The sequence below is a fragment of the Arvicola amphibius genome, chromosome 9, assembly GCF_903992535.2.
Source record: "Arvicola amphibius chromosome 9, mArvAmp1.2, whole genome shotgun sequence".
Taxonomy (NCBI): Eukaryota; Metazoa; Chordata; class Mammalia; order Rodentia; family Cricetidae; genus Arvicola; species Arvicola amphibius.
In genome coordinates, this window is record NC_052055.2 from 56,739,941 (window position 1) to 56,755,342 (window position 15,402).

The 15,402-nt window shown below is 38.7% G+C and overlaps 1 protein-coding gene across 1 annotated transcript; it reads right to left on the reverse strand.

Moving 5' to 3' along the window:
* Nucleotides 1-8,913: 8,913 nt before the first annotated feature.
* LOC119822713 (olfactory receptor 52N1-like) lies at nt 8,914-14,014 on the reverse strand. The gene is given in 3 exon segments (XM_042055739.1): nt 8,914-9,539; nt 9,542-9,931; nt 13,915-14,014. Coding segments are annotated over 3 exon segments (1,116 nt in total).
* Between the last annotated feature and the right edge of the window lie 1,388 nt (nt 14,015-15,402).

The window sequence follows — 15,402 nt, forward strand, 5'->3', positions numbered from 1 at the left end:
ATATATTTACCATTAAAAGTTAGGACATTTTCTTGGTGTGGTGATGCATGACTCTAATCCCAGCACTTGGGAGACAGAGGCAAGTGGATCTCTGTTAGTTCGAGTCCAACCTGTTCTACATAGTGAGTTCCATGACAACAAGGGCTATATAGACTCTGTCTTAAAAAAATATTAGGGTATATGCTTATCCCTGATTTAAATTTTTAGTGTAATATCCTGAACTTCCATGAAGTTATGTGATGTCATAATACTCTCCATCTACATTTATTGAAATAAATTTCTTGTAAACTACAGTCATCTATTTCAAAATCATTGAGTCCTTCTTAAAATAGGCTGACTATTCTCATCTAAGATTTCCATGGATGCTTATATTAACCATGTTCTGGACCAAACTCATTCCTTCAACCTGCCTAAATTGGCCTTGATTTTTGAGGTCAGTCTTTTGCATAGCGGTACCTATCCTTTGCTACACTAGCTAAATCAGTATCTTAATGATCCTGTTTTATATTGGCCAACCTTATGGTGGTGATGACCTTATCATAGCCAGTGTCCCAGTTCTCATTCTGCCCAGGTCACCATGTCTATTTTCTTACCCTAGGTAGAAAGAACTTACACTTTTAGCTGAGAAGTATTTAAGAGTATACACCCAAAAGATCCTCAGAAAATATTCATGAAATTCATCCCATAAAATACAATAAATGTCTATGCTATACAAATCAATAAACATGATACCAACAGAATGGAAGATAAAAAGCATATGACTGTTTAAGTAAACATCATTCAGGATAGAAATCTAAGACAAAATTAGTTATTAAAAAGAACATATCTCAATACAATAAACTTTGGCATAAGTATGCTTTATCTTGTACTACATGGGGAGACTTTGAAAGTTTACCATTAACATGTGGAACAAGGACTCTTACCCATTTCTATGCAATACAAAGTTGATCTTTGAGCAATTGCATAAGATACTAAAAAAAAGTCACCCAAATTGTACAAGAAAACAAGTAATTTCTTTTGTTTGGTGGCATAGTCATTTGTAAACCATCTAACACTAACAGGACAATCAAATCTGACCATGAATTCAGTAAAGTTGTAGAACACAAAATCAACAAATTGAATACTGCCAGCCAACCATTTGAGTGAAACTGAGAAAACAACCTCGTGTGCACTGCATTCCAAATAAGTTGTAGACATTTAGCCAGCTTTCCTTTTTAAAGCTACATAGTGGAAGCTAACAATTATTGAAGAAATAAATAGAAAAGACATAAACAAATAAAAAATGTTAGTTGCCTATCAGAATTAATGTTATTAAAATTTATGTGCTATACAAAATGGCCTACAGACCCAGGACAGTCCCTATCAAAAACTAGTGAGGAACAGACTAAAATTAGCCACAAAACATTTCAATTAGCCAAAACAACTAAGGGTAAAAGGAGCAAAGCAGGGAAGTTGCTGTCTGACTTCAAACAAAATCCATGCTAGAGCTACCCAAACAGCATGATGATATCATAAAAACAGACATGTGGAACAATGAAACAGAATAGAAAGCCACATATAAATCCTCACATTTATAGCCCAATTTGTTTTTAATTGTTTGACTTACTATTTTATTTTCTGTGTCTGGGTATTTTGTCTACCTGTCAGTATGTGCATCACACACATCTGGCGCCTTCAGAGGCCAGAAGAGGACAGCAAATCTCCTGGAACTGGTGTTAGAGACAACTGTGAGCTATCACGTGGGTGCTTCTGAAGAGCAGCCAGTGTTCTCAACCACTGTTCCAATTCCTTAGACCCCAAACTGGTTTTTATAAATCAGTGAATATTATACAACAGTCTCTTTGATAATGCTGTTGATAAATCTGGGTGTTTACATTTAAAGTTGGAAAATTAGAGCCTTATATATTATACACATTAAAGAAAAACCCAGATGAACTAAAGTCTTATGTGTTACATACTTAGGTTTTGAACACGAAGAAAATACCATTTTCTTGAATAAAACTAGTGTTTCCAGAGCTGAGTGAGCTGTAGCCATTAAATTTCCTGCTGAAACTGTGTACATACAAGTAATATTATATGGACAGAGCTGGTTGTATTTATATATTTATAATATGCACGTATATACTTATATATATAAAGAAATAAGTATTTATATATTCATATTTATTACACACCACACAAACACACATAACTGCAATTAAAGAAAAGATGGAGGAAAGAGAAAGGGAGAAAAGTTTATAATTAAATTTTAATTTCAGAATGCAAAGAAATTCCTGTTATGAGAGTATATATTTAATTTGTTTGCCCAAAGCTATTCAATAATTTATCTTTGAATACAATTAAGTGTTTAGTTTCTTGTGTGTTTATTTTCTCTGGAGGAAGATGGAATGTTAAGTCTTTAAAGATACCTACAATGCCCCCTTTATAATGCTTACCATTTTCCCCTTGCCCAACACTCCAGTCATCCTTCAGGTAGAAGACAGTGTGGAAAGATTTTTTGTTTTCCATCCAGAGAAAAGGTAATTTGGTTAAAAGCACCCTTCATACTTTTCCACAGTCCCCTTCACCTGCCATATTTTTTGCTTTTATTAGAGAAAATGAAAGGAAAAAGTAGGAATCTGTTAAAAAATATAATACTGAGAATGAAACATTATACTATTCCAGCACACACTGGCTAGAAATTGAAATCAAACTAAATGTTCATCAACAGACAAATTCAGAAAATATGATGTATATATGTGTAATGATGGGAACGGCAGGCTGCATTCCTGCCCTGCTCCCGTGGCGCCCGACTAGCTTTACCCGAAATAACAACACACAAATTGTATTCTTTTAAATACTGCCTGGCCCATTAATTCCAGCCTCTTACTCACGTCTTGACTAACCCATATCTAATAATCTGTGTAACACCACGAAGTGGTGCCTTACCGGGAAGTTTCTAGCTTACGTCCATCGTGGGCTGGAGCTTCATTGCGTCTGTCTCCCTGAGGAGAGGCATGGCAGTCTGTCTAACTTAGGAGAGGCGTAGCATCTGACTGAGCCATCTACCTCACTTCCTTCTTCCTGTTCTGTCTACTCCACCCACCTAAGGGCTGGCCAATCAAATGGGCCAGGCAGTTTCTTTATTAGCCAATGAGAGTCCTCCATCATTTCCCCTTTTTCTGTTTAAACAAAAAAGAAAGGCTTTAACTTTAACATAGTAAAATTACATATAACAAAACAGTTATCAAGTAAGAATTACAGTTACAATATTTATATCTACTTTATCTTTTATCATAACTAAGGAAAACTATAACTATCTATCTATTCTTCAACTCCATCAAAGACTCCAGAAGGACACAATATTACCTAGGTGAACAAGAAGTAAGCTACTTCCAAAACTCTAGAAATCACAGAGACATCTTGCTACCTGGACAGTCACCCAAAGTTCTTTTGTACTGTTGGGGCATCCATCTTCAGCCTTCAGGTCCATAGTTTCCAGCAGACATTTCCACGAAGCAGGAAATTTCGAAGGCAGTTCAGTCACTTTCTGCTGTGTCCTGCATAATGTCTCACAGACTCTTTCATGAATCAGGAACCCCGAAAGATCATCTCACTCTTAGGCAAGTTCAGCAGTCCTCTCTCTGAGGGTTCTTTGTGTCTAGTTTATGCCAATAGTCCAGGCAAGAGCAGTTTCTTGCCAAAATGGCTATCAAACTCCATAAGTATGCCCATCTTCCTCTTGAAGTAGCTGGTGCTGCCAGAGGCAGACGTGTCTCATTGTCATGAAAAACCCTAAGTTATTAAAACATTAAATGCCATATTTTTCAGTCTTTGAAAGGTATGAAGAATGTCTATCTAACTGAAATATATCTCTCTATATATAGAAAATCTAACATGACTACAAGCTTAACTATTATTGATGACTATCCATCAATAACCTATATTTCCTAATTATACATTACATTTTAAATGAACTACACAATCACAATACCTTAATCAGTATCAGAAATACATATATATAACAAAACTGACCTTAAATTTAATTCACTAAAGCAAAATCCATATCAATGCAAATTATTCATCTCCATATCATATCCCCCTTTAAATGTAAAAGAACATTTATAAACAGTATTTGGGAATATGGACGCAGTTATTTCTCTCCAAACTGCTTCCTGCTGAATGGGGACGCTGTTAATCAGATCTTTCATGGTGTAACCTGTGTGCCAGGTTCATCTCAGTCATCAGTTGGGTGAAGTAATTTTCTGAAGATGTTCACAGCAACCTTTCAGGAGGGCGTGGTCTATCATACCATATTGGGATAGAAGCAATCCATATGGTCTCATTTTCTGTAAAAACAAAAGAATCTCTTTTCCAAAGTATCATATCCTTAGATCCAAATTCTGAAGTCAAGGTATTTTCAAAATATCTATGTTGGATTAGTTCAGCAACATTTATAAACAAATATCTTTTAGCAGCTGTTGCTCCTTCCTCAGCATTTAAACAATTCAACGAGAGCATAATAGCATACAGTATCAAGATTTTCTGTGTATTTTCCATCTTTGTGCGGCTATATTTTAACCTCTATTTCATTTATTTTTACTTTTATTTTTTGAGACAGGTTCTCTGTATATCTTTGTCCTGGAATAACTCTGTAGACCAGGCTGTCCTTGAACTCTCAGAAATCCGTCTGTCTCTGCCTTCCGAGTGGTGGGATTAAAGATGTGTGCTACAACACCTTGAACTCAGAGATCTTTCCGTCTCTGCCTCCCAGGCATTTGGATTAAAGGTGTGTCCTGCCACACCTTGAAGTCACAGAGGTCAATCTACCTCTGCCTCCCCAAGTGTTGGGATTAAAGGTGTATACAACCACAACAAACTACTTCCTTTTTCTTTCTTTCTTTCTCTTTTTTTTAACTGTAAGAACTTTAACTTTTAGCCTGCATGTATTTTTAACTCACTGCAAACCATTTAGAGGTTTTCTTTGTCTTTGAATCTCTTTACTGTATATCTCTCTTTTTCTGACCACACGAGTCTTTAATTTACCAAGCAATATAGGTAGGATTAAAGCCGTGGCTTTGACAGCTAGATCCAGCCCATTCCTTAGCTTTCCAGCCTCGTGGCAGAGGTACCACAACTCTGTGGTGGTTCAAGGTCCCTGCCAGCAAGCAAGCTGCAACAGTGTTAAACAACACTCAAAAGCTCCATAGTCAGGACCACCTCCTTGAAAGAGTCAGAGTTTGCTCTGGCAGGACGGTCCAGAAAGCTGGCATTTTAAAACGACACAGCTTTTTTCCTGCTATGGCTGAAAACTGAAAAGCATGCAGTTAATTTTCATCAACAGCATTTAAGTGTTTCATAACCTCTTAAAAGAGCTGCAATGTTTTGCAGCTAAAGCTGAGTCAGGAAGCCTCTCTTAGATGAGAGCGCTTGCTTGAAAGACCTGAAAAATAGAGCTTTACTCTATTCTTTCCCAAGCTTTCTCAAGCTTTCTGCGGATTCAGTTATCCACGTGGGCACCATTCTGTAGTTTGGAGCTGTGGGCGGCTTCCCGCCGCCCTATGCCCCAAAATAATTACACGGAAACTGTATTCTTTTAAACACTGCCTGGCCCATTATTTTCAGCCTCTTACTCACATCTTGCTTTAACCCATTTCTAATAATCTGTGTAGCACCACAAAGTGGTGCCTTACCGGGAAGTTTCTAGCTTACGTCCATCGTGGGCTGGAGCTTCATTGCGTCTGTCTCCCTGAGGAGAGGCATGGCAGACTGTCTAACTTAGGAGAGGCGTAGCATCTGACTGAGCCATCTACCTCACTTCCTTCTTCTTGTTCTGTCTACTCCGCCCACCTAAGGGCTGGCCAATCAAATGGGCCAGGCAGTTTCTTTATTAGCCAATGAGAGTCCTCCATCATATATGCGATGAATGTGATTTATCAGTTACTAAAGGATGATTTACTGTAGCATCATAAAGGGTCTTAAAGGACATTATGCTGTATGAAGTATATCAGTCAGAAACACAGATACTGTATTCTTTCAACTACATAAGAATCTAAATGTGGAGGCCCAAAAATGTGAGCCTATTTCCTCCTTCTCTGCCGATCAGAGACTTGGAGTTTGCTCAAAGTGGCTGGCAAGTATAGTTGCACATCCCAACTCAGGATGTGATTACTGAATTCTTTTGACACTAAGACAGCCCATACAAGTAGGTCCTTCAATCCTGACAGTGGCCAGGATATACAAATGTACTTCTGCTACTTCTTTTGTAATTAAGAGGTCACCTGGGGTGTGGCTGTCTTCAGAATAATGGTCGAGGGCAGCATCACTGCCTAAGCAACAGAATGCTAATGATTTGATGTTTCAAAGTGTTAAAGCATTCAACTGTTTGAGTTGTTCTTTGTACCATGTTAATAGAGTCTTTTGTTATATTCTCCCCCCCCCCATTTGTACTAGGCATAAAAACATATGGAAAAATAAATGTGGGCGATTTCAGTATTCACTGGAATGCTTTCCCTTTTTATGGTTTCTTTTCTTATTATTTTTCATGTGTCTTCATATTCTTTACTGATATTTCCAAATCCCCACACCCTTACCATGGCAATTGTATTTTTGTTGAGGCTGGTCAATGGCATATGGCGGCCCAATGAGGTCAGTCCACAACATCTCAATAGCTGAGCTCATAGATGTTTGAGAGCACAATAGTGCTTACCAGAAAATGAGGGCATCTTGAACAGAAGACAAGGTAAACCAACACGTACAAATCCATATATAAACAATAGCATCTGTAGTTCTCCTGTAGAGTTGGGAGATGGCAAGATTTTGAGTGTTATTTTGGAAAATAAATAACATATAAGGTAACAGATATGCTTGGCTTACCAGTCCAATTTGATATTTTAACTATACATAAATTGTGATATCACATTGTATCCTATAAATATGTCAGTTGTTACTTATCTTTCAAACTTAAAATCTGTACTGAAGAGAAAGTATTTTATAGCAGCTTAGATCATCTCTTCTCTTGTTTTAACAGTGTTTCTTTTAATGACAACTCTAAAAGGCAGATATTTGTCTCACTAGACACAACATTAATACATGTTCTGAGTTATTCTTGTATGAGTTTTAAACCAGAACTCACTATGTGTCTAGGATGACCTAAGGCACATGATTCTCTTGCTTTAGCCTCCTGAGTAGCTGGTATTAAGGTTATTCATAATTTTGCCAGACTTACTTTGAGTTTTTATTGCTGTGAGTTTTTTTTTATTCCTTTCTATAAGACCTTTGCAATGGTATTATCCTCTTCTGAGATACATTAATTATCACTTGTTCTTATCTATCATGTAATTTCTTAATGTTTTAAATCATCTTCTGTATCCTATTTCATACAAATACCTCTACTGTTTAACTAGTAAAACATATTCTCAGACATCTCTGAAAAAATTGATCCTGAAAAACTATTTCAGAAAAGATAGGGCAATGATACTGAACCAACAATGAAAGATTCAAAAACCTGCATTGGTTGTAAAGTGTTCAATATTCATAATCCAAACTCACTAATATTTATATCATGATACCAATCCAAGAATTGTTTATTAGTTTTCAATTATTACACTGAAATCTAAATAAATTCAGAAAGAGTCTGGAATTATAGCAAACAAAACTTTCGTAAGATCATAAAAGTCAAACATATGCCGTCCTGACATTGATGTCTTGGTAACAGTAACCTACTCATACAAACCTTGTGTTTTCCACATTACATTAAATAACATATGTGGACCAGATGGCTCATAGACTATCTGAAGAGGAAAATGGGTTCAGATGCAATAAGCACGTTAAATCCTTATTGTAAATAACATAGTGATTAATAATCTACTTAAAGCCCAAGCATACCTTGGAGAAGAATCATCAGAAAGAACATTGCAAGCACGCACATGCGAACACAACATCTTTAAAAGAGCACACAGGGTAGGAATTAGATGAAGGAGATTTTGAACAGAGGAATTGTTTTCATTATGATCTTGTCCCCATTTTTATTATAATTTGTACAAATATGCAAATACAATTTGCACTAAGTTTAACATTCTTCTGAAAAAAGCAAATATATACAATTCATAAATCATGCATAACTAGCATAAGAGGTAAAAGAAATGTTTTAAAAATTAGACAGTCATGGTATTGCTCAATTCATGTTATTAGAAACACAAATCAGATTGAGGTAAAGTATGTATGAAGAAAAAGTTCACAACATAACTAAAAGATTATTAATTTGTCATCTGTCATCCATATCAAGAACCAAATCTAAAGTATCTCAGACATGTCCCTCCTTAGATGGTATCAAAGACAAACATGACCTTAATGTCTAATAACATAAATCAGTTTGCCTGCTCCTGAGTTTTATACAAATGAAAACATGTTTCATGTCTTTCCTTCATGATTATATTTGATTAATCCCAACGTATGTATTCAGTTAATTTGATATTGATGAATATTGCTATCACACCTGCCTCTAGACAGTATAAGTAATTATTCCATGATTTACATCTCTTAAAAGTTCTTTTCTTAGTGAGCATGTGTATGAATTACAAATGAATATATAGCTGTTAAATTCAGGATTAGAAAACAGATAACACAGGACACACGAATAAACTCCAAGTGATTTTGTGAACACAAAGTTGAGATGAAGAATAATAAGCACAAATATTGCTGAGGATAGGCATAAAATTGCCAGTTTTCAATATTTTTGAAGCAGTAAACTCTAAGCCTAGTAATCTAAGCACTACTGTAACATTTGTAAGATCGTAGCCCAGGACAGCGATACTTGTCCATGGAGACTGATGTTGAATATGTCACATATGTGCCCTTAATGCAGTCAGACATGGGCTTTAAAGTTTCTTTTTGTTTGTTTGTTTTTTTTTAACCTAAAGCAGGTTAAAGGAACTATGACTTCTTAAAAGTGTCCATTAAATTTTGAGAAGAATTTTCTTTCCCTTTAAACAAGAACCTAATGACACTGTCTCGTATCTGCTTGGTTTTCACTCCATATACAATAGGGTTCATGGTGGGAGGCATGAGTAGATAGAGATTAGCCATAAAGATGTGTACAGGGGGAGGGATGGTGTGCCGTCCGAAACGGTGTGTAAAGAAGGTGAAGAAGGCTGGGACATAGGTGATGATGATGGCACAGACGTGGGCAGTGCAGGTGCTGAAGGCCTTCTGTCGAGCGTCTGCTGAGGACAGGCTGACCACTGCCCTCAGGATCATGGTGTAGGAGACAGTGATACACAGGATGTCAAAGCCCCCAATCAGGAGGGCAACCATTAGCCCATAGATGGCGTTGATCTGAACATTGCCACATGATATTTTAGCAACAGACATGTGGTCACAGTAGGTGTGGGGGATGACATTACCCCTGCAGTATGGCAGGCGCTTAGTGAGGAATGTGAAGGGGATAACGAGAATCACACCCCTAAGAAAAGTGAGCATCCCTTCCTTGGCAATGACCACATTAGTGAGAATAGTGGCATAGCGCAGTGGGTAACAGATGGCCACATATGGGTCTAGGCCATGAGCATTAGCACCCCGGACTCCATCCCAGTGAAAGTGTGCACAAAGAACATCTGGGCCAGGCAGGCCTTAAAGTCAATCTCCTTGAGATTGAACCACAATATGCAGAGAGTGTTGGGAAGAGTGCTGCTGCACAGGAGCACATCTGTGAAGGAAAGCAGGGCTAGGAAGATGTACATAGGTCTGTGTAAGGCCTCTTCTGAGTAGATAAGATACATGAGCCCAAAGTTTCCTGGAAGAGCGATGCTATACATGGTGAACAATGGGAAGGAGATCCACAAATGCACCTCTTCCAGACCAGGAATGCCACTGAGGAGAAATGACGCTGGAGTAAGAGGTGACATAATGAGTGTTGGAAGTCCATGGTAAGGCAGTCCAGAATTGTAATTCCCTAAAGATCACAGACTATGCAATAAACATAATTTTCTTCCCCATAATGGCTAATTTGTCTTTTTTGTGGGTCCATCTCTGACTTATGTGATCCCCCCAATTTTTGCATGTAGTAATACAGTTTGTATTCATGATTTTGGGGTTCAGTATCCAGAAGATAAAGTCTGGTCCCTGTATCTGGGTTGCGTCATCTACTCCACAGACTACAGATGGACCAGCCTCTATTGGAGCACCTAGACTGTCAAAACATTTGCTGTGTCCCAGGCGTTACTCATCCACCTCATGGCGCCTGTTCTGTATTGAAATACCAGCAAACATCAGTGTTGGGGCAGCTGGCCCAATCCCTGCGTTCAGGGGCGTGGCTGCCCCAGGGGAGTAGGGTACCCTTATATAGGATGGGGCGCCGGAAGGACCCCCGTTTGCTATCCCCCGCGTTACCTTCTGCTCTGCTGGACCCTTGGTTCTGTAAGTTCCCTTATTTCCCCTTTTATTAAAACTGATTTATTATAAAAGGACTATTTTGGTTATTTCCTAACCCCTCCGACCACCGGTACTGCCGGTACCCGCCGGTACACATCAGTGGCTCATATATCACTTTCAAAGGTTTTGCTTTATAGTCATTCTGGCAATGATTTCAACTATGCATTAGCCTCAACTATTCCATTACAATGCGTAGAAAAATTAAATTACCTAGAATATAAATAATCTATTTGTACTAACGTATTTTTTAAATAAAAAACCAGAGCTATCTCAAAAATATAAAAAAAGTATAGTAAAATACTACAAGTAATAAATTCCTTGCTAACCCTATGGCATGTCCGTCTACTTGATGGACCGAGGTAAAGAGATGACAATGAGTCACTGCTAGTACAGCTTCAGAAGCCAGTACTTGATTCCCATTGCCTGCTAGTCTAATGGACTCTAGAACCAATTGGATGAGAATGGAGATTACTTTTTATAACAAACCAAAGCAACTGACATAACAACATAGTGTTTTATTCTCTATCTGTATCACAACCTCACAGAACCATAGATTCCATTTTTTTTTCAGGTTATGTAATCAAGCGAAGATTTTGTTTGTAAAGTAGACAATGTGTCTTTGTACTCTGTAATAAAACAGCCTAGATATTAGGACCAGAGTTCACAAAATAACTGTCCATAGCAAGAGAGGGGAACACTGGATATAATAGTATGCTTTTATAGAATCAAATTAAGTCACGGTTATAAGATGTATCCAGGTAGGAAACATGGAAATGGAGAAGTGGCCACATTGACCTAAATGTGTGGGTTGAAAGCAGTACCAATGAAACAGCTGCAATCATGGTAATGGGTATAGGTTCTTGGGGAAAGACATTGAAGGAAAGATAATAGACTCATTTCAAAATTATCAATTTTAAATTCGTAGTACCTTTTGATAGTTTGGGAGAGACCCACATGACATCCAAACAGATGGATATACTATATGTAAACTAAAGGTTTATGAAATTTATTCTCCTTTCCTCACATCCTTTATTTAATTTTATATAGTTTTTTTCAAACAATAAAGACTGGGGAGATGTGTTATAGGTGCACTTTGAGTTGAGAAATAATAAATATATTGTAATTATGGAATAGAAGCAGTTCTCTGAAAAGAAAGACAGTATTAAAATAGAAAGTTGTGGAATAAAACTATATCATTCTTTTCTTTCTTTACTTGCACAAAATAAATATTCTTTTTCCCATAACTGTTGTTGTTGTCCATATGTGCAGATTAGCCAAGAGCTAATAACTCCTCCTGCTGGAGTTACGTTTTAGAAGTCAAAAGCCAAATGCTTAATTCAAAGTGAAAACTGAGCTTGTAGTGTGGGAATATAACCTTTTAAGAGGGTCCACTGAGATTTTTCAAATGTCAGGAGATAAGACTCTCTGAAACTCACCCTCCTTCCTATCCTGTATTCATTTTTTCACAATAAAAATACAACCCCAATGTAAAAATCTGATACTTACCCTGAAAATTAGTGATATTTCTCAAGAAGCCAAATATCCAAGGGTGAAATCTTATTCACATCTTTAGCATTCAGGAAAACAAAAAACCTATATTTAGACCTTGAGAGGCAGCAGCAGAAGGGACATGTTAGTTACTTATTCTTCTCCATCTTCCCTTTTCCCCTCTCCATGCTTGTGAATTTGTACATGTGTGCATGCGTATGCATGAAGGCATGAGAGGGAGAGAGAGAGAAGCAGAGAGGGAGAGAGAGAGAAAGAGAGAGAGAGAGAGAGAGAGAGAGAGAGAGAGAAAGGGAGGGAGGGAGGGGCTCTGAAGTGGGAGAAAAAACTCAATTGGTTCTGTCTCATTTTACTGTAACCTCCAAGGAAAAGTAGTTTCCCATATCTATGCCCTAAAATCAGCTATATCTGGATGCTAAGGACACTAGCTGAGCCATTGGGAATAGTCTGATAAACTCTTTTAATCTTCCATCACAGTCTAGAACTCATAAGGGTATAATCTTTCCTAATTACAGCAGGGACTATAACTTTATACGTTCTTTTTAAATTTTAGTATATCACATGCAAAACTGATACATATATATGTACACACACACACACACACACAAAGTACCATTTGTTTGGTGTGGTCTGTCTAAACCTTAATCTTGTTCGCTCTCAGCCAAAGGCAAATGACTGCTGGAGGAATCGACCCAGGCTACACTAAATGTGAATTCAGGTGACCCTAGCCTACTATGACTTGATACCCTATTTTATGAAAAACACAAATCACCTCAGTATTTTTGATAATTTTAAACACAAGTATAGGACTTACATCATTTCCAGCCTTTCTTCAATGCTTTCTACTCCCATATTGTATTCTTCATACTGACTATTCCATGACCTATTAATTTTTTTAGAAGTCTCTTTCTTTTCTGAAACCATGATTTCAGTACTGTGATGGCTATTCTAAATTGTTAATTTCAGATTACACCTGGAATTAAGAAAAAAATGGAGTGCACACCTATGAGGGATTTTTTTATTACTTTAAATAGGACATGTATTTCTTCTAATCCAGATTTCCAAGGGAGGAAAAAAAACCTTTAATCCAGATATTTTGAACTGGGAAAAAAATCAACCTCTAATCTGAGCCATGCCTTATGCTGGAAGCCTACATAGGGCCTTGGAAGAAAGAAATTTTATGCTTTATGTCTCATTACTAAGTCAATTTCTTCAGTGGCGTTGAGACTGATTCTTCAGAATTTTGATCTGTATTGAAGACAGATGAGATATCCAGCTTTGAGGACTGAATAACTACTGGATTCTTGGACTTTCTATTCATAGCCAGTCATTGTTGGATTGCGTAGACCATTGATGTGGGAGGGTCTTCTGTTTTAATAAAGAAACTGCCTTGGCCAGCCCTTAGGTGGGTGGAGTAGACAGAACAGGAAGAAGGAAGTGAGGTAGATGGCTCAGTCAGATGCCACACCTCTCTTAAGTGAGCCAGACTGCCGTGCCTCTCCTCAGAGAGATGCCAGATGTGATGGAACCAGCCACCAGGACAGACATGCTGAATCTTTCCCGGTAAGACACCGCTTGTGGTGTTACACAGATTATTAGATATGGGTTAGTCAAGATGTGAGTAAGAGGCTGAAACTAATGAGCCAGGCAGTGTTTAAAAGAATACAGTTTCCGTGTAATTATTTCTGGGGCTAAGCTAGCCAGGTGGCTGGGAGCCAGGCCGCGGGAATGTGGCCCGCAGCTCCTCACTACAGACCATGGTCTGTAAGTCTTTAAAAAATCACCTCCCTCCTCAATTCATTCTGTAAGATCTGTTACTCTAGAGAACATCAATAAACTGCCTTACATTTCCTATTGAATACAAAAAAATTTTCAGTTGAAAACCCACTGTGTGGCTTCTCCCACATTTACACATGAAACCAACAACCATTTAAAAAGAAAGAGGATATCTATCTCTTTCTTCTTCCTCCTCTCCCTTCCTCTCCCCACTCTGACTACCTTTACCGCCTCCTCCCATTGCTTGCCCCTCCCACATCTCTATATTTCCTCTCTGTGCCCATCCCACTTCCTGTTCCTTATGCTCTATCTCCAGCTGCATTACCCTGGCCCTCCCCATCTGTGGGGACTGTTTAGAGTCCTGGCCTCCAACTGCTCTTCCCTGCTAGAGATTTGAGCTTCTGAGAGCTGTGTCAAAATTGTTTACAAACCCTGCTTCCCTGAGCATTCATTGTCCTGGCCTTGACTGAGTATCAGGCAATGAGGTCTTCCACCTGATGACCCTTCTGGCTGGGTTAGGTATAAACACCTGTTGGTCCTCCTGGCTGTGTTAGGTATAAAACCTCCGTGGTGCTGTTCAATAAAGGGCTTCTTTTACCAGCAACTAGAAAGGTGTATGTGTGTTTCAGTTCCAGGCTCTGCCAGCATGGCAAGTGGACGTCCCACCGAGATCCAAGAAAGAGGGATAAGTGACAGGGTTGTCCCGGGCCAGTAGGGACGTATTGGGGAATCAAGATGGAAACTGCTAGCAGTAAGGTTTAAATATTCCAGACTGGGAACAAGCCAAGTCAGATTAAAAGGAGTATGTGTGTTTTCATCCCCAGAGATGCTCTGAGGGACGCCCTCTAGAAGACTGGCAAGCAGGGAAGAAATAAACAGGAGGTGGAAGGGTGATTTGAAGGCCTCAAAAAGATAAAATGTGTACAGATGTATGTTATTATGTTGATTGTGTTGTCTTGTGTTCTGGACTGGAGAAAGACATTCGATTCTGGGAACTGCTAAGGAAAGTATTTTAACTTTAAAGTACGGGCCTAAAGATTTGATGCTTTGGAAAAGAGGTTCTGCTTTTATCTCCACAGAGGATGAGAACCTGAGGGACCCCTTGAAATGTTGCAGTAAAATACCCCCAAGAATGCAGCACACCCCCACCCCCCGGCTCAGCAGGAAGTAGCCAGAAAGGTTGAGGATGCCCAAATTCCCTAAAAGATTGTTTAAGTGGGGCCCCTTCAGTAGTTCCAGAGCAGTGAGCCTGTTTCTCTGGGTTCTGCTCAGCTCCATGCACCAGTTTGGACCCAGAGCCAGTGTTTGTATTTTGACAAATAAAGCTTGCCTGAAGATCTGAGTGCAGATCTAAAGCACTAAATCCAGGGAGTGGTAGCACACACCTTTAATCCCAGGACTTGGCTAATTGAGGCAGCTGGATCAAGGCCACCCTGGGCTACAGGAGATTGAATCTGTCTAAAAGAGAAACAGAGCTCACACAAAGTTGATCCCAGCCAGGACTTTAATCCCAGCACTAGGGAGGTAGAGAGAGGAGTGATAAGGTTGGACAGAGAGAGGAATCTAAGGCAGGAAGACCCAGGAGCTCAGTGCGCTCTGAGGTTTGGTAGAGACAGATGCTGTCTGGAGATAGAGTCAGAGGTGCAGTCTGAAGACAGGATCGCCCCTTTGGTGTGAGCATCAGTAGCGATAAAAGGTCTTTCTAGCAGC